The 21,159-nt window shown below is 37.5% G+C and overlaps 1 protein-coding gene across 2 annotated transcripts in view; it reads left to right on the top strand.

The window, feature by feature from the left end:
- Nucleotides 1-19,821, top strand: part of GPRIN3 (GPRIN family member 3) — a 66,052-nt gene extending 46,231 nt beyond the window's left edge. For both annotated transcript variants that reach the window (XM_019741138.3, XM_074323562.2), the window contains exon 2: nt 8,877-19,821. In XM_019741138.3, the coding sequence (XP_019596697.3) occupies nt 8,983-11,331 (2,349 nt within the window). In that variant the 5' untranslated portion in view covers nt 8,877-8,982 and the 3' untranslated portion in view covers nt 11,332-19,821. The remainder of the gene's footprint in view (nt 1-8,876) is intronic.
- The last annotated feature ends 1,338 nt before the right edge of the window (nt 19,822-21,159 follow it).

The raw sequence follows: 21,159 nt of genomic DNA, 5'->3' as shown, positions 1-21,159 counted from the left end.
ATCAGCAAGGTCAGGGAAGAAGGAAGCAAGGACAAGATTTCGGAGTGGCACTAAATATATCCTGCAGAAAATTGGGATGCAGGGCAGCTTTGATCGTATCTAACACAGTATTTTAAAATGCAAATGCAGAACTGCTTAGTTTATTTCTAATGGCTTGTTGTTTAACCACCATTTAGCCCTGAGATCCTGGTGCATTCTCTTTGCAGTTAGAATAAGCTTGCAGTTGAAGTCCTTCAAAGCTGAGCTGCAAAAGAAGGAAAACATTCAGATCTGTCAGGAAAACATTCAGATCTGTCAGGCAAACAAAATAAATGGTAAGAACCAGCTAATTAGAAAACTTATATACTATAATGATATATTTTATATATATACACCGTGTTTCCCCGAAAATAAGACCTAGCCGGACAATCAGCTCTAATGCATCTTTTGAACCAAAAATTAATATAAGACCTGGTATTATATTATATTATATTATATTATATTATATTATATTATATTATATTATATTATATTGCATTATATTATATTATATTATATTATATTATATTATATTATATTATATTATACCTGGTCTTATATTGTATTAAAATAAGACTGTGTCTTATATTAATTGCTGTTCCAGAAGACGCATTAGAGCTGATTGTCCGGCTAGGTCTTAGTTTTGGGGAAACATGGTATATATAAATTTATTCTTTTCTAAAAGAATTCAAATATAAAAAAAAAAAAAACTTATTTTAGGAACTTTTAAACAGCAACTTTGATGTTTAGCTATGAATTATCTCTACAGGCAGGAAAATGGAGCTCAATATTGAGGGGTTAATTTTACAAGGTTATTAAAACCTGAGTCTTGAATTTGCTGAGAAAGAATTCATAAGTCCTCATCTCCCATATGATCTAAAAAAAAAAGAAAAGAAAATAGAGCTCATTATTGTGTTAATCTTAGAGTTAGCTAAAAGTTTCTTCTCTAAGTGATAGTCTTTAGGTGGGTGTACAAGAACATAAACTTAACTGCTGGCCATTTAAGATGGACTCTATAAAATATATTGCATAGGTCCTGCCTTCTTAGGTAAATGATGCCAAAATAATAGTAAGTCATGATTTTGTATCTGTTATCTTCCAAAAGCCAACTTATTTCACTTAAGGTCTATGACAACATTCCTTAGACAAAAGGGTATTAATGTAGTCTTGGAAAGGTTTCCAGGCATGAACCCCCTAAAATTAACTGCAAACACATACATGTGTGGGCATGTGTGTGTTTCTAGAGAGAAGGTTCATAGTTTTCATCAGCTTCTCAGGAAAATCTGTGGCACCTCAGATGTCCAAATTGGATTAATCACTATGAAAAAGCAGGAACTTCTGCCTAGATTACTTCTACTGGCTTGAACTAGTAAGATGGTTTCAAGACTATGTTTTCTGAGTTTTCTGTTGTTTCCCTTATTGTCTGATGATGCTTCTTGCCCAGTCATTCAGCTTGCCTCCACACTCTCCTCTGTGTAAAACTGGTTAACAACGTGGATTCTGAAGCCAGAAATTCTGGATGTGAATTTAGTCTCTACTACTTAGTGCTTGTGTGACCTCGCTTCGGCTTCCAGACCTGCAAAGTGGAACTCATAGGTCCATCCTCATAGAGTTATTCTGAGGATTAAATAAATTCACATAGAGAACAGTGTCTGGAATATAGAAAGCAATAAGTAAGTGCTTGGTGTACCGTACAATTCCAATCTGTGGTGAATTTAGAAGGCCGTCTGTTCAAATTGCATTTGACAAAAGAGGGAGGATATATTGGGGGACTTCGTGCTTCTTAAAAACCTTTTTTACTTTTTGGTTTTTGTCCAGTCCTGCTCACAATAGAATTCAATGAGATAACAAGGAATTCATTCATTTTTTTTTTTTTTTTTTAGAACAGTGTTGAACAAAAGAAGAACTGGATAGGGAGAAGGGATGCAGCTCATTTCTCATGAGCCTTTATTAAAGTGACCATTATAATTGAAAGTCCACAGGACACTGTTAGTGGCACTAAGCAGAGCAGCCTCTTCTCCTCAACCATGCTGATATCCTTTAGACACAGTTCAAAAGGAAGAGCCTATTTGCAGTTAATATTTTTGAAAAGTGCATTTGAGACAGCTGTTAGTATGAGGGTATGATTTTTTTTTTTTTTTTTAAGAAAAAAAACGCTTTTCCTAGCCTGTGGGTGTTTCCTGGGATTGAATCACCTCTCCTTGAAACTGCACTGGCAGGATCTGCAAATTCAGAATGCAAATGATCTAGGCAAAGGTTGCCAATTAAAAGGAGCAAATAAAATAAAATGGAATAGGATGCAGATGATATTTTTTTTCCTTATCCTTTCTTGAGGACTAATAGTCTCTTACCTCTTGCCTCACTGTTCTCTAAGTGTCTTTGCACCATCATCTGAAGGCTAAAAGCTGCTGTCGGATGGCTGGAGAGAGGGGTACTCACCCGAGGTCCCTGTAACACTTGTGTAATGTTACTAAAGAGATGCAGTGACATCCTAATGCCCTTGTTCTAGCAAAGCAGCAGTTCTGAAGTGAACAAAGGTAACTGCTGTCCACCGGATTACTACCATGGCCTGCGGTGTATCAGCATCCTGCTGCTCCAGGACTGCCAAGCCGCTCTCCATTCCTTCTGCTAATGCTCTTCCCACCAGAGCAGCTTTGGAGCAAGTCACAAAGGGATGAGAATCCCTGCTGCCCGTGTTATTAAGTGTGGGTGTCTGTTATGAAAATAGGCAGCGTGGCGTAGTAGTGGAACCCACTATTTTCAGAATGAGCAGTGGTAGTTTCGGCTTTCAACAAGCCGGGCTTTTCATAAAGTGACCAGTTAGGAATGTCATTATAGCTTATGTTCATGCCATCCAGGCTGTACCTGAGTTGCAAACCCCTTACAAAAAGAAGGCTCCCTCTCCTCTAGAGATATGTGTATGTACAGTTTTAAATTTTATTATTTTTTCCAGAGTTACGGATAAGAAGGAAGAAGTACAGAAGAGGCTAGACATTAGCATTCATTAGAACTCAATTCACTGGCAATTAAAGGTGTTCGTTCAGTCTTGAGTAGGTTACTTGACCTTTGGGCCTCAGTTTCCTTCCCTGTGAAAGGTGGATGTTGTTTACAGACTTGCTGCATTGCCGGAACAAGGCTTTAAATCTGCTCAGAATTTTAAGAGCAGGAGCGCCAAAGGGACTTGCTATTAAGAGGTCAGTTTCCATAAAGACAAATTCATTTAGTCTTCAAGATACCGTTAGCTTCTGTGTGATTCATGACCAATTCAGAAAGAATCCATAATGCGACAGTCTTATAAGAAAATCCATATTTGCCAGTGCCAATGACAAAGGCACCCTCTTTGACCAGACTTTAGTCAGGTTCCTCTAAGCCCTCTTCTGCACTAGGCTGCAATCTTGGGCTCCCATGTCTGTCCTTGCAAAGTCCAGTTTTAGCAAGAATCCTGCTGGGCCAGTTTAGAGAGACTCCTGCCACCTTTGATATCTGGTCATCCTCAATATCCAGTCAAATTCCTTATCCCCCATAATCCCCCAGGTGACAGCTTATCAGCTGGGCCCTGTCAGCAAGAATCCCATTAAGTAGTTTAGCAAGAATGCCCCTCCCCTCAATGTTTCCTCTTAGTAATTTTCTATCCACTGACCCCTTGCCCACCTCCTGAACCTGCTTCTTGGTTGTAAATCCCCACTTATTCTTGTTGCATTTGGAGTTGGGCCTGATCTTTCTCCCCTCCTATGAAAGTCTTTTTTTTTCTTTCAATCTTTCTTTATTGAAATAGATTTGACATATAGCATTGTATAAATTTAAGGCATATAACATGAATTTGATACATATATATTATAATATGATTTCCATTGTAGTGATAATTAGCACCTCTATAAGGCCACATAATTATCATTTCTTTTCAGTGGTTGGAATAATTAAGTTCTAGTCTCTTAGCATATTTGATGGTTATAATACAATATTATTGTCTATATTTACTATATTGTGCATTAGATCGCTAGGACTTATTTTCTATTTGGTGCAAATTTGCACCCTTAAACATCATCTGCCCTATTCCCTCCACCCCGCCATCCCCTGGTGACTACCATTTTACTTTCTATTTTTATGAGTTCAGCTTTCTTTAGATTCCACGCATAAGTGATACCATGCAGTATTTGTCTTTCTCTGTCTGACTTATCTCACTTAGCATAATGTCCTCAAGGTCCATCCATATCATGGTAAATGGCAGGATTTCCTTCTCTCGGCTGAATAACATTCCATTGTATATTATTAACACATCTTCTTTATCCATTCATCCATTGATGGGCACTTAGGTTGTTTCTATATCTTGGCTATTGTAAATAATGCTGCAGTGAACCTGGGAGTGCATATATCTCTTTGATATACTCTTCAAAACAATTTAAATATCTGATAAATTTCTCACCCAAAAGAAATAAATGTGCCTTAGTACAATAATTGAATTCTGAGAATATAAAGTTGTGAACATTTAAAAATAATCTAAATGCCAAAGTGGAAGATTAGTTAAGTAAAATATAGTCTGCCATAAAATGAAATATTATACTAAACATATTCACCTCCTGCAATAGTCTTGATACCTATTGCAATAGTCCTGAGTATAGTCTGTCTTACCATTTTAACAAGTGTCAGAATAATTTTTTCCTTAACACAGATCAAAGCTTATATATTATTTTTAAAGGGACTAACACTTATAAGGTGCTTAATATATGCCAAGACGCTGTTTATTCTAAATGCTAAATCTGTTCCTTACAACATCCTAATAAGACCGTACTATTATTATTATTCTCAACTTATAGATTAAACGGGGGCTCTGAGAGGTTATTTGCCCAGTACATAGACCTAGAACTAGGGAGTGGAACTGATATTCTGGCGCCAGTTTCCATGTTCTTAAATGCAATACTAAACTGCTGAATTAGGTTGTGAAGTTTACTCTGTCAGTGCTTTTGGAGCAAAGTTGTCAAACTCAGCTGCCCACAGGAGCCCAGCTAAGTAATATAAATGAGTGAAGCAGGGCGGATAAGGAATGGGCCACTAGAGAGTCCATGTCATCAAGGGGACCCGCCCTTATCATTGCCATCTAGTGTTGCTTCCTGGAAATGTATACCTTCCATGGTTTTAAAGAGAAGCAAAAGAGAAATCTGGGTTTTTATGAAAGATCTCTTCAATTCAAAAGACAAAGAAAGAACAGGAAGGTAAGGGGGTGGGGGAAAAAGCAAGGAAGAGGAGGGATGGGAAAACCATAAAGGAGACACACACAACACACACACACACACACACACACACACACACACACCCCTGCATAAGGAATTCATTCAGTCTGTTGCAACCTCATTTTCAGAGGTTAAATCTTACCATACTGCACTCTGGTTGCTTTTTTTTTATTTTTGACCCTGGTTGATTTTAATGATATATTGTCCTCACTCTAAACCATCGAGTAATTACACTTTTTGAATGTCCTATGTGTCTAACCTGTTGGAGACTAAAGATGTTGGCCTTTTGGTTGGTGAGGGTAGGGGTGAGGTAGGGTGTTGTGGGTGGGGGGAGGTTGTTTCAGAACATAGGCAGTCTTTCCTGGGCGAAAGGAGATGCTGTGACAATTACATTAGCATATATGTTTGAGAGTAGTTTTAACTGCCTATCTACTCATAAATCAAGAGATGTCTAATTACAGATGTTAGCCAAGCAATCTGGGCTTTTCTTCTTGATTCTTCAACTGATAGATAATTTAACCTCTATTCACAAAGCCAACAAAGGAAAATACCCTTTCAAAGTTAAACTAGTACAAACAGCTATCTGTGGGGAATGGAAGTAAACACCGTGACTTCTGAGAGTTTACGAAGTCCCTCATCTTTTTCTAACTTCCAACTTTCAGTTGCTGAACTTTGAGCTGTTCACAGTTTGCCGTCGTCTTGGCAAACCAGGTTTCTCGGCTCTAGGCATATGACATAGGAGACATTCTGTATTGCTGGCTTTATGAGAACTTCCAACTTTTTGTACCATGTATCCATGTGCTTATTTTTTAATTGTCTTAACCTGGATTATAAAGTTTAATAAATAAGATGCAGCCGTTTTCTTACTTCCAAAAACAGCACTCTTTTTCATTGTGTTTTCGTTTGTATTTGATACCATAGGTTTAAGTTTCCTATTATTCTGAAGTTTGGTAGATGGTCATTTTGGAGGAAAACAGGATCAATTAGTACCTTTTTATACACAAGATCCTGCACTGTGTCCTGTGGACTGAGCAGAAAAGAATCAATAAGCTTGTCCGCTTCCTTTCAGGAGCTTGAAGTACTTTTGGAGAAATGAGGCATTTATACAAGTAACAACAGCACAAAAACAGTGCATAAAAAGCACAATACAAAGGACACAGATGACCATAGCTGTAGGATTTTTAAAAGAGAGACAGATTTTATGACCTGAAGGCTTTAGAGGCCTTCAGAAAGGAAATGGAGTTTAAGTGGAGCCTCAAAGAATAGATAGGCTTTTTCAGAATGAGGAGGACAGAGAGTGGGAGGAAAGGAATAATAAAGACAGATGCAGAAGAGGGAAAAGGGAAGAATGGGCTTGGGGCACAGCCAGTGAGTGCAACAGAAAACTCCAGTAAGGAAGAAATGGAATATAAACCAGGGAAATGGTCTGAATGAGCAGAAAGCAGTCAAAACCAAGAAGGAGAAAATAGTCAACCCATTAATATGAATTATAAAGTTAGAAGGAAGAGCTGGATTGGCGAAGGAGATAAGTTGGATTTATTGTTAGATTTCATATGATGGCTCAGCCAAATAACATTGAGTCAAAAGATAAAAATATGTGTTTTCAAAATCTGGGCCCAACCAGATCTGCCTTTGTCTTATTTTGATCCTTTATAGCCTGAGTTAATGTTGTGCTATTTGGTTTATTATCTATCGCATGCAAAATAAATAAATAAATAAAATAGTATCCTTGAATTTTGAGCCAGAGGAGTCCCTTGAAATCACATAATTCATTTTGCCAATGAGTTGATTAGGGGTCCAGAAACAGTAAGTGATTAGCCTGGGGTCACAGAGTCTATGAGGAATAGAGGTAATAGTAAAACACAGTCATCCACTTATTTCTGAGCCACTGCTTTACTCATATAGCTTAGTATCTGATTATCCTTTGTAAAAAAAAAAAAATGTTTATACATAAACACACACACATAAATTTTTACATATACTTTTTAAATTTTTGTATTTTCACGCTTTTTGTGTACCTCCATCTCTCTTTTCCTATCTCCAACTCATCACACTCCCCCCATTTAACACCTAATATGTCTTCTACATATTTTTAGAATTTGTGTAATCATACACAAACATATCTGTGTACACACACACACACATATTGCATACATATGTGTTGTATTTTATGTCATTGTTTTACAAAAAGGAAAACATATATATTCTTCTCTGTACCTTGTTTTTCTTACTGGGCCATACTTTGGAGTAATCTCTCCCAAGTGAAAACCTACAGCCTAATTAATAGTTTCTTTTAATGGTTACATAATGTTCTACAGTAGAGGAGTGACATAATTTTTTTTCTACCATTCCCTTTATTCATGGAGATCAGTTTGTTTCCAGTTTTTTGCCTCTACAAATAATACTTCAAGAAACATACTTGGACCTATATCTATATATGTTGGTACTTGGTTTCTATTGATAGAGTTGGGATCATCAGGTCAAGGACATGTGTGTTTTTAGTTTTAAAAATTAAACTGCTTCTCTAAGAAAGCTGTAACAATACATTTTTACACCTGCAATTAATAAAAATGCTTTCTTTAGCTAGGTCTCCGCAGGCTACAGTGTTATGACTTTTTTATTTTAAGTTTTTGCAAGTACAATTAGTGGAAAGTAAAATCTAATTGTTACTTTATTTGTGTTTCTTTGACGACAAATGAATTTGATCATCTTTTCATTAGCTTGTTGGCTGTTGGATTTCCTATCTTGCAAATTGCATTTTCGTATTCTTCATCCATTTTTCCAATGAGTTGTTTTATCTCGGTGTAAATTTTTAAGAGCTTCTGCTGTATTAAAGATATTTTTGGCCTGTCCTCTAGCAATACAAACATTTTTTTTGCAAGGCTATTGTATTTCTTATGGTGTCTTTTGCCATGCAAAAGTTTTGAATTTTATTTAGACACTTATGTTTATATTTTTCTTATGGTTTCTGTATTTTCTGCCTTGCCAAAGGACACCTACCTTCCCTGTCCCTAGATTATATTTATGGTTCCTAGATTCTCTTACAGGGTATTTAATTAATTAATTAATTTAACATTTTAACCTTTAATCCATCTAGGGTTTATTTTTGGAGTTGGTGTAAGATAAAGATCAAGTTTTCTTTCAGATAAATGAAGTTTTCCAGCTCCCTATATTAAGCATGCCATCCTTTTGCCACCAAATTGAAATGCCTCTCTTGTCATATACTGAATCCTCATTTACATGTGGATCTATTTCTAGATATTCTATTTCACATATCTGTTTAGGCTGATTTCAGTACTTCTTGATTTGAGTACAGTAGTTTTACAGGATTTTCTGATATCTGACAAATCAGATTACAGGTAGTTATCAAAATGCTTAAGTAAATACATTAAAAACCTATTTTTTAGACAGCAGTGAGATGTTAAAGGAAATTAATATGTCAAAATGATACTTGTATAATTAAAGTGTTTTTCTAAAATCTTTCTTTCCACGATCTATGTATTTTTATATGAACAGATATGGGAAGAAAAGATTTGGTGTGCTTATGAGATCTTCTACATATGGCAGTTTGGTGTACTTTCAATCCTTCAATGCTTACCCTATTAATGGTACTGTTTCCTTGATCCGCAGATTGGTTCTGCAGAGGAGTCATCCCTGACCTGTGTCTTCACTCTGAGCTTCCCATTGGGAGCACTGCTCAGGGGAGAGTTCTGAGGTTTTCCTGAAGAGAAATTCCATGGGGACTGTACCTGACCCTCTGAGATCGGCTAAAACATCCCTGAGCACAGCTTCTGGAAAGGAAGAGGATCTGGGAGAGGCGCTGGCTGCCTCAGTTCACCCTCCACCAGCCCTGCTGTGTAAGAACACCAATGGCCTTTCCGGTGTGCCTGCAGAACCAGACCTCAGCTCCAGGGCAGCTGCTGAGGCCCTGACGCAGTCTTGTGAGCATGAGACTACCCAGCCAGACATGTCTTCTCCTGGTGCCGTCAATGAGGTAGAGATAGCACCTCCCACACTCAACTCTCCTGGTGAAACCCAGCTGCCAGGAAGCAACAATCCCACAGCACCAGCCCCGTGTTCTGCAGCAGGAAAGGATATTATACACACAGCATTTACCATGCCAGCCAGTCAACATACCCACCAGGCCATCTCAGGGGACCAGCCCAATGCCAGCCCCTCATCAGGATCTCAAGATGTCCTGGTGAAATCACAGATGTCCTCAGACGGAGGGCGACCAGAGACATCAAGTTGTCCTGTGGGAGGCACTTGGAGCAGCAGCAAAGATCAAGTGCCCTGTGATTTTCCTTCTCAAGAAACAATCCAGGGAATGGTGCAAACTACAAATACAGCAGCCGTGGTGTTCAGTCATGCCTCCTCTCCTGTAATAGGCCCTACAAGGGAAAGGCAGGGAGACGTTTGCGACTCCCAGGCGAGGTCCTGTGAATCTCCCACACGAGAAGATGGATGTTCAGGGAACAAACAGCCCTCTGTCTCCTCCTCACATACCCAGGCCATGACATCTATGACACCTCAAACATCCCACCTCACCAGCAAAGGTTCGATGTTTCCTCCAGATGCAGAAAAGGTGCTGCTACCAGCACAGCATCAGATGTCAAGGTTCAAAGAAGCAAGTACAATGACCAACCAAGCTGAAGATGAGACCAAGGCAGTTCCCAACAGGACACAGCGAGATGCTGAGGTGCAGGCAGTGGCAAGTGTCCAGAGCAGATCAGTCTCCACCAGCCCCAGCATCCTCCCTGCATTTGTAAAGGAAACCCCTGCCCCTGAGCATTTTGAACAAGGAGAGCAGCTGCGTGTCATTTGCCATGGCAGCGGGAGCCACACAGTAGAGCTGTCAGACACCACCCTAGCCCCCCAGGAGTCGAGGCAGTGCCCTGGCACCATGCCAGAGGTGCACATCCAGGCAATTGCAGCTGTTTCTGCAGCTTTCCAAGGGGATCAGTTGGTGAGCCTACCAGGTGAGGTCCTCAAAACCTCACCAATCAATGTGGGACCCAGTAATGATCAGGAAAGGTGTAAAGACGATGGAAGGTCGGCAAGAATGACCCCAGTGACGGCGGAGCATAGCTCTAAACAGCTTTCTGGTACTAATACTAGCTCCCTGAAAGCTAGTCCCATCGACCAGATTTCTATCAGTTTAGGAAGTCAAGATGAAACAAGACATGGATTGGGGAAATTTGAAACCAAGCCATCTGAGCTTGCGGTGAAAACCACAAATGGCCACAAAATAGACCCAGATTGGAAACTCATCGACTCTTGTGGCCCTGTCAGCAAAGCTGACCCATCTGGGAGCTTGGATCCCTCTAATAAAGGAGATGCAAAAGAACTGAAGTCTGCATCTTCTCAGATTGTAAAAGAACAAGAATCTAAGGGCACCGATATCCTCGATGCAAGGGCAGGGGCTGAGTCCAAAACGCTACTGCTCAATCCCAAATCTCAAGCAAGTGGAGGCACAGGATCAGCTGCCAATCTCGTACCCTCCCCAATTAAAAATAACCAGGAGAGCACCATAGAAGAAAACAGACAGACCAAGACAGCCACCAGCCTGAGCCTGCCATCTGATTCCATGGGTGACTCCAGTCCTAGTTCAGGCAAGAGGACCCCTTCTCGCTCGGTCAAAGCCAGCCCGCGCCGGGCCAGCCGGGTCAGCGAGTTCCTCAAGGAGCAAAAGTTAAATGTGACAGCGGCCGCCGCTCAGGTGGGGCTCACTCCGGGAGAGAAGAAAAAGCAGCTTGGCGCTGACTCCAAGCTGCAGTTGAAACAATCCAAGCGAGTCAGGGACGTCGTGTGGGATGAACAGGGCATGACCTGGGAAGTGTACGGCGCTTCCCTGGACCCGGAGTCCCTGGGCGTCGCGATCCAGAACCATTTACAGAGACAAATCCGGGAACATGAGAAGTTAATCAAAGCGCAAAACAGCCAGACCCGGAGGTCCATTTCCTCAGATACTTCCTCAAATAAAAAGCTCAAAGGAAGGCAGCACAGTGTTTTCCAGTCCATGCTGCAGAACTTTCGACGCCCCAACTGCTGTGTTCGTCCTGCCCCTTCCTCTGTGTTAGATTGAAAGGGAAAGGGTGTGCGAGCCCTTGTACACATTTAGGGGCTCCGTAAAGTGTCCGTCCGTGTCAAAGCTTACTTAGTTTTGTTTTCGTTTTTCTTTCCTAAGAGACCAGGGAGAGAAAGCAAGTATTAACTATAGGATATTGCTGTTAAGAATTGTTGGGTCCTTGGGGGCTTCATAAATTAAAAGACCATTTCAATTTGAAAGAAAGAACAAGTGAAAAGCAAGCTTCACTGAAAGTTTGTGACTTAATTAAGAGGAAATAATATTCACTGGGTTTAAAAATATCATGTTACTTATAGAATTAGCATTCTCATTATACTTGTGTCGTTTAGTGTTACTATCTCATTTTGTCACACTGTGGTATTTCCATTAAACTCCCTGCTTTATATTAAAATTACCAAAAACACTATTAGCAAAACACTGTTATACTTTCAGTCCTACTGCAATAAGAATACTGTTACCACACAAAATTTAAGTAGCTGATAAGAACTATAAAGTAAAAACTTGAAACAAATTTGACTCATTCCTAGGTCAGATGACGTTAAGTAAAAGCATTTAAATGCATAAAATACCAAATATGAATTAATATTTGTAAACATCTACAGATACCATTTTTATAAACCTTGTTATACCTCTTAATAAATGTAAGGAAGTTATACTAGGAAAATTAGCTATGCTTTCAAATATGAGTACTGCCCACATAAAACATGAATTTATTTATACACATTTTCCTGCACTGAAGGTAAGGTAAACCTCTCTGATTCTGACAAGGTAAAATTCATATTTCCTTACCCTAGAGGAAGTACATGTGACTAAATCATTGAAAAGAGTTATCAAATTATTGATAATACTAAATTTTATATTGTACAGATGTTCTCCAAACAGATTCTACAAGAACATTAAGGTTCTAGTAAGGAATTATAAAGAGCCGATTAACAAACACTCTTCTTTCTGTGTCGAAAAAGGAAAGCTTCCTGAGTAATAAAAACAATACGTTCAATTTAGAGTCCTGTAAACAGGATGCAGTTTGTGTTTTTCTTTTGATTTGGTTCAGTAGCTTCTAATAAAAAATGTAGTCAACACCAAATAGAACACAAGCTTCCTTAGAGTTTTTTGCATGTACACTTGTATCATGTAATTGCTTATGTTTCTAACCTGTAGCAAAAAGGTAACCTCTGCAAACTTTTTTTATTTTGAGAGAAATACCATTATATCACATCTTTCAAACAATAAAAGAAGAAGCCTTCACTAAATGTTGTTTGAGATCTGGATGGACTATGGTCCTTGAGAACATAGTCACCTGTTTGAGCTCAGCCCTCAGCTATCTCAGAAGAAGACCGGTGTAAGGGACCCATGAGTGTCTTGCAGGGCACTGGGCTAGGATGACCAGCAGTGGCTTGAGATTTGGGGTACTGGTTGCCTCCTCTGAACTCATTCCCTTAGATGAGACAAATGGCCATATATATATTCTCCTTCTGGAGACTTATAAATGCCCTTTTTGCATGAACTCAAAATCTCAGTTTTGGCTTTTTTTTCAATTCTACTTCGCTTTTGCAGATTCTGAACATATGGAGAAAACATACCTGAACTTGAACACCACAAGCTACACTGGACACAACCTAAATTAGTAATAGCCCTTGATTTCTTTCAAAGCAATTGGACTGTATATGAGGCCTGCATAAGTAGACCATAATCACAGCATGCTCAGAGTCTGAGAATAGTGGTTGCACTTGGAACTTATAATGAATTTTTTAATGACACATTTTTCAGTTGCTACCAATTGGCCTCTATTAAGAATCTTATCTAAAGTAGAAATTACCATCAAATTAGTAATCAAATGACTATTAATGATTAGACATTTAGTCTAAAACTCTCTCTTTTGGCCTTAAATGACCATTTGTAGCAATGTTCACGTCACTTCTGTCAGAGATGCCTTTTCCAGGATGTCATCTCACTCCTGTCTCTCATTCACTGCCTGTCTCCTTCACATGTTGGCATACATGCTGTGTATACACGGAGAACACCCTGTGTACACAGTAGCAGCTGTCAACAGTACCCACTCCAGCTGGGTGGGCCCCAGGTAATCCTTTGCTGTGAACTGGCTAGAACAGGCTGTTCCTTCATTAAAATAGGAGAAAAGGAAGAATTCAGCATCTGGTAATATTTATTTTCATGAGTTTGGAGTAATCACATGATTTATAAATAATTAAATGAAGCAGAGGCCTAAAAGAGTTGTAGGCATTTGTCGCACATTAAATAAACGAATTAGTTAAATTAATTTAAATTTGGTGGTGGTGTGCCTCTGCTATTAACACTTAATGTTTGAGGTCGCAACTTTAACTGGTTTTCTTTGGTGCTGGAACTAACCTTTACTTCTTAATCTTTATTTTTTTTTATTTTTCATCTTTACTTCTACCATACTTTAGAGATTGTCACAAAATATTACAGAAGCTTTCTTGTTTTGTTGCTTATTGAATCTTATAGAAGGAACAGCTTTTATAAACAGTAACAAAAATAGATCATCAAGTGGAGAAATAAGATAGGAGCTTGTTCAAGACAACCATATTTATGCATCATGATACCCTGGGTCCTCTCACAATAAAACCTTGATTTAAAAATTTTCCTTCACTTCATTTTGTGACACAGCACAGACATTTAGTACATCATTCATGACTCCTTAGGTTCATTCAACAAATGAGGTTGCAAAACAATTTTAATGGCAGCTTCTTTGAACTTGTTGGGTTATTCCTTACTTGTGTGACACACAGTGGATTGAAAGTTGTTTGTTTTTGTCCTTAATTCCTCTTGGTTATGTTTTGGTCCTTTTTAATGCAGTTGAGTTGTTGAAATAAATGAAGGAAATGTTTTATTCAATAAATATAAAATATTTCTTAAACCAGTAGTAAAAGAGAGATGAGATAGAACACAGTGTCTGGAAGATAATGAAACATTTAAAATATTAAGATGCTATCCAGCTTACTCTGTGAATACTAGTTTTTTTAATTTAAAGACTGATCTTTCTATTTTTATGACCACAAGAAAAATATCATCCTTTTAGCTGTCATGTGTTTTTCTTCAGTGCTCTTCTAATTATGTCTTTCTGGATTATTGATTTGAATGCACAGACCAATTACTTTATGTACAGTAAGATCCTAATTAATCTTTGTGTGTTTTTGATCAGTGGCATAAGTTGAACATTTTGTTAGATCAAAGTTAACCAGACATATAAACCAGATATTTATAAAATTTATGAGTATAATTTTCTACCTTGAGAAGTTCAGCTATATTGAATATTATTTGATTTTTGATGGTTTTTTTAACCTTTAGAATTGTCTGATACTCATTATTTTGGATACCAGTGTTCTCCATGTTATTGTTATAGGTTAAATATCAAAACTGAAATAAATTGGACTGAATACGCATGTATAGCTACAGCTTGAATTTTGAAACCAAATCCTTAATAGGATTAAGCTCGTCGCCCTAAAGTATAAAGCCGAAGACAAAAATGGCCTTTCGATGCATCCCCGAGTATTGGGATTTTATTGTTCCTATCTTAGTCTAATGTTATTCCTGTTATTTCTGGGAGTTCCTGTCATTCTTGGAATACCTGTATATACCACATGAAGACTAGAATACGAGGTGACTTTAAAATTTGTTTAGAGAGGTATATCCGCGTACAAGTATGTTGTTAATGTAAATTGTTTGCCCTTTGCTGTATCCATTCTGTTACTGTTTTACTGCTTAAATATGAAAAATTGCTTCTCTTTCTCCAACATATTGTGCAAGTGTTAAAAGATTTGTCCGCTTCTAGTACCATATAATTCACCACATTTTTTGTCTACTTTTTAAGAATCAGTATAAAGAAAAACAATACATTAGAATAAGGTTTGCATATATGTATGTGTGTTTTTACTGAAAATTGGGCACTTGCAGCGTTGTGTAGGCCTCTACCTGTCTGATTTACTAATCATCTATAATGCTGCCATGGAGATGACGCTGTTTACTCTCTTCTGCTTTGTCCTAAATGGTGTTTGAGAAAAGAGGCCTGTGAATTTCCCTTTGTGATAATAATACAGTGAACTCAGCAGTATCTTGGACAAATGAGCTGACCATCTTGTCCTCACCCCTGTTTTGTCTATACAGTAAACCAGAAGTCTTGTGTACGTCTACTTCAGTGTTTACTATTTTACATTCATATCTGAGCATTTTGTTTTCTGTTAACAATGCTCCTTGTGTGTCCCTTTTGGTTGAATCTCTCCAAATGTTGGTCAGCTGCTGCCACTTTGCAAATAACAGGTGATATGCTGAATTTCCTGTCCATCCTTGTAACTATATGGTCGTAATGAAATTCTGCAGCTGGGTGAGTAATTATAAATGTCATCTGTGCAGATACATGGGCTTACAGATGTCTACAAAATTTTAGACATTTTTTAAAAGGGGAAAAATTGTCTTGTAAATATTGAAACAGATATCCATGAACTTTATCCTACTCTTGGAAAATAAATTCTCCTTGGCTACAGAAATCAAATAAACTTGATTTGCAATGACCAAGGACAGAAATGAAGTGGATGACGGTGGAAAAATTCTTTCTCACAAGTAATCAGTGACATCTGCCAGAGGTCATTACAGCTACTTTTAACTGTGAACACTCACCAGCTAAACTGCTCACTTGCCACAACCAAATAACCTCTCGAAGTAAATCCAATATATCTGTATATATGTATAGGTAGAAACAACAAAATGTCCTGAAATATTGTTGGCTCTTAGGCAATCAAGGTGATGATCATTTTAAAGGACATTTCAATAACCATGGGCCTTGGTGAAATGATTGTGGAGGCCAGAATGGTGCAACAAGATGTTATTTATGAGTTTGGTGTTTTCTTTTCAGTCCCAGATATCTTAGATATTAATCACGAGAATAAAGACTGTTGAATATGAATTAAAGCCAAGCAATAATGTGCCAAAAAGAGGCATTATACCAGCAAGTCCATCTCCTATGGGCACACTGTTATGTGGTTATGGTCTGCTCCATGAAAACTGACTGTCACTGATAGGATACAATAAGCAAAGGCATCATTTCTGCTTTCTTAATGAAAACACTTGATTACAAGCTCCATAAAGAGGTACAACACTAATAAGCATTGGTAGGGATATGGTAAGCATCTGTTTTAATGCTAGCCAAGACAGAAAATAAGTCAAGAAGTCTTGCTAACTTGAAACTCAAGACAGCTCCAACCGGAAACTTTATTGGAATGGAGAAGTTAAGCATGTGATAGCTAACTCTTCCTGGACATTTGCAGGTAGAAAAGCAATTTAGTTAGCGGTGCCTGAAGAATTACCGCAGCCTTAGCTATGAAAAATGGGTTCCCAAATGTAAAATAACTAAAACATGAGTTCTCGTATCCAAAGGGGCTTCAGATAATGCCTTATGGAAAATGATGTTCCAGAAGGGCGTTTCTAGATACTAATTCTTCATCAAGTATCTTGGGTTCAAGCTCAAAATCAATTGGCTGCCAAACAGTAGGAATAACACTCAATATATTTTACACTTCATAAAAAGATACTGATGATCAGCCAGCATGGTGATAGTTATGACAAGAGATAGCCTAGTGATGTAAGTGTGTTAAGGAGAATTAAATGGGGTGGGAAAGAAATGCTAACTTCCTTCTTGCTCTCAAGATGTGGGGTTGTCATCCACTTATTTCTGCGGTGAAAATTAGAGCTTGCTTTTGACATTGCTGCTAGCATTTACTCTTTGTTATTTTAAAATTTAAATTGCATATTTTTTAGCAAAACTTTTAAGCAGTTACACAACATTTTTCTGATTCAATCATGGCTTTCAATATTATGTAAAGACTGTGCAGAGCAAACTATATCAAATGAGTCAAAAGGGCTTACCGAGGTTTATCAGTATATTTTAATGATTTTAGTTTAGATTTCTTAGCATTTATTTTAACCAGATATTAGAGTAAATTATTTTTCATAATGTTCTCCATCGTGTCTCAAAATGATATTGGTAAATCAGGAGACTGCAGTATTATTGTCATACTCCTTAATCCCTAGAGGAGAACTTGTTTTAAGGGAATCTGGAGATACTTTTACTGAGGTTGAGAAAGGTCAACAGGGCCTGAAAACTCTAGAAAGAAATATATTAACAATAACTAAATGTCTAAATATATTTATCTCTGCTGTACTAATGTGTGAAAAATATGTTGTGCATAATACTGTAGCTGGTCGTGGTGTGTTAGTTCATTCTGTAAGTGTGTACAGTCTGTGAATGGTTGGTTTTCTATTTTTATGTGTAGAAAAAAACATAAAATGCTGCATCCCATTTTAAGGCCAAGTTCTGTCATCAGGTAGTCACATGTACGAAAGTGAATAAAGCTAACTAAAGTGTGCATGTGTATTCAGTAACAGAATTTGTCCTTTCATTTTTGAAGGTCAGAAAGGGCTGTTGGATTTTTTGTTTTTAATCATCTTTGAAAGTAGATAACATAATTATCACAAAGGTTGAATATAGTAATCAGTACATTGGCATGTTACTAAATATGCCAGGGCTAATTAAGTACACCATTAGACACAGGTAAGGTCAGTTCTTTGACCACCAGGAAGATTTACATTCCTCACACATCCTCTCTATGCTAAGTGTATGACTAGGAGGTACATACTATGGGTGTGATCGTGTACATACCTCGTATGAATTATCTAAATCCTCAAAGCAGCTACAGGAAAGCAGGAAAAGAAACAGTTGTTCAGAAGCCTCAAAAGGGCTAATCAATGTGTATTTTCATTTTCTACACATAAAAGTGTATACATAACTGTAAATAGCTTACCCACATATATATGCACACATAAATGCATTTTATTCATGCTGGTATATTTAAATAAATCATAAATAAAAACAACTATTTGAAAATTGCATTTTTCCATGACTGTTGTGTTTTACATATATTAATATTGGATTAGATATTCTCCATTAAATGGTGTTACTCCCTGATAGCAGATTTGGTGCTTAGGAAAACCCAGCGCCACTGGGCCACGAAAATCTAGTTAGCATCTTACTGAGGCACAGACTGTACCTGAGCAGCTTCAAAGGTTTCATGCTGTTCTTGAAGCACCTAATTTTATATCTGGAAATGACAAACACTGGGGAAAATCAATTATGTTTTGTAGACTCCATTTGTACATTTATTAGTGTGTATATTTGCATAGGTTGATAAAGACCTACATTTTTTTAGAGCTATATCCCTAGATTTCAAAAGAGTGTATAATCACTCGAAGTGGAAAATGATTGTAGGCATTCTTCTCTTGAGATCAGCAAAACGATGTTTTACAACACCAAAGAGAGGTCTAGAGTAAAAAAATTGTTTCAATTGCAGATGTTGTTGGTTGGATAACAGGATATGAGCAATTGGGAGTTCCTTAAGATGGACTCAAATAAATTATGATCATTAATAACAGGTGATAAATATACCAGGAGAACTCCATAATATAAGGTTAGTCATTAGCCCGCAAATGTCCACACTGGACACTTCTCAACTTATCACAATTGGAATCAGTAAGTTGATGTTTGAGTTTCTCTCATTTCTTCTAAAAGGAAATACTCTATGAGAGATCTAGAAGTCTGACCTGGTTCCTAAAACCTAATATGATTTGACCCCAATTCCTTAACACTAAAAGTGATGTTGGCTGGGTATTAGGTTGAAGATATGAATGGAAATACCAGAATTACCCATTAATAGAGAAATCTATGTGACAAAGTGCAAATATAACCTCAGTAGAAAGTTAATACCTTTTACTACATAACCATGTTTTAGAGAATAAATATGCCATCTTTATATCTTAGATAAAAAATAAAGGTTAACCAACCATAAGAACACTGCAATTACAACTATAGCTGTCCTTGTTTTTTAACATACTTGTTTATAAGAGCAGCATATCTGAAATCTCGATGTTTGTCAATATTTACTGTTGCTTACAAGATACTTTTATGTATTTTGGAAAATGTGTATTAATTTAAATGCCACCTAGAAAAAGTATAGCTGTCAATGTGAGAATCATCTGTGTTTCTAAATACTCAGCTGAGAAAGATCAAAAGTGTAATGTAAGGTTAAATCACTGAAGAAATAGTCATATCAAAATGAAAGTCCATTAATGAATGTATCAATATTAGAATCTAATGTTATGTTTTTTCATGATGTCTATATAAAAAGGTCAAAAAATAGTTTACTCCAGAAAGTCCCCATCCTCCAGAAATTGATCTACCAATTAAATTTAATTTCCTGGAAAAAAGATGAAATGTTATAATTTATATAAAATAGATTAAGATTTTGGAATTATATACACTGCAACCTTCATTTTGGACTTGATTTTTGAATGGGTGAATGAATGAAATTCAACTGATGACTTAGTTTTACCGTCAAGAAAATTTCAAATATGATTTTTTTGCATTTCATTTTCCATAATAAACGTAATATAGATTAAAATTTAGCATCTTCGTTTTTGTTATTGTTAACTGCTTCTGCCACTTCTGTCAAAATTGTTCTTTTAGCCCAAGATGTTTAGAATTACTTGATTTTCCAGTGTGACACACTTCTGCTAGGAATCAGCAGTGGAGCTGAAAGTATTTACAATGAAAGTTGTTTTTCCTTTAATTAAAGTAAAAATTCCCATCAATAAACAATGCCCGCAGATCATCAGAAACGGTGGTTTTTCCTGCTCTTGATGGCACAGCGGAGTGTGTGTGTGTGTGTGTGTGTGTACATGTATGCACTTTTGCTCTTGCTTGGTGAAAGTGATGAGAGCTTGGCATTCATGGAAATACAGGAAGGGGTGAGGGTGCAGGGCCCATCTACTCCTGTAGTGGCATGAATCTCCTGTGTTCAAGCTTATAGGGTCTCATGTCTAGGCTTAGCTGCCTCTTGCCCAGGGTCATTCAGGTGTGTGCCGTGTAGTTCCAGCCTCACTGCCCAGTCCTGGGTAAAGACAAGATCCTACAGTCTAGGTTCTAGAAGGAGACAGAAAACTTATCCATGTTCTCCAATCCAGCTTAACCACCAATAAAACTATTACAATCATTGGATCCCTTTTTGCCTCTTTGAATCTCTCTTCAAGTCATCAAAGAATTATAGAGTGGGAAAGGTATATGGTTTATGAACCCCATATCTCAAAAGAGGATTTAGTGAATTTTCCATGAACTTTAAACACTGATTGTTTCAAAACTTTCAAGGACCATACTCTCCCTCAACTACTCTGTGTGTATAAATACACACTATCTTGGCCTAAATTAATGTCCTAGGGCTGCCATTATCTAACTCTTGTATACTTAGACATTCATTCTTGGCAAAATTAAACATCATGTGTTTCCAAAGATACAAATGCTATTTGTGGAGAAGTTAGATCGTGCAAGAGTCTTCAGGGAGGCTGAGATAGTTTGTCTTATGTCTGTAGCTGTTTGTCCCACCAGCAGGTTCTGACCCATTAGGTGTTACTTCCAGCTAACTGTTCTCACTCACCCACATCTTTCATGTTGAGTGGTCAACACAAGAGCCGACTTCTTAGCATAGTCAGGCTTCACTGGACTGATTGTGAATCCAAAATACCTCGTTTCTTGTGAAGGGTCTGCCTTTTGTAAACCATATAGGATCACTTTTGGTCTACTACACATTCTTAATGAACTCATGAAAAAAAACATTGTTTGCTTAATTTTCCTCAACACCATCCATGCCTATCAGGGAGCTAATTTACAGAGTTCTGAAATCTTTAGACCCTTCAAACTATCTTAATGTTCTTCAACCTGATTTTCTAAATATATCACACAGGACTAAC

The sequence above is a fragment of the Rhinolophus sinicus genome, chromosome 1 (genome assembly GCF_057876585.1).
Source record: "Rhinolophus sinicus isolate RSI-liver-muscle chromosome 1, RSI-T2T, whole genome shotgun sequence".
Classification (NCBI taxonomy): domain Eukaryota; kingdom Metazoa; phylum Chordata; class Mammalia; order Chiroptera; family Rhinolophidae; genus Rhinolophus; species Rhinolophus sinicus.
This window is presented reverse-complemented; position numbering and strand designations above follow the sequence as displayed.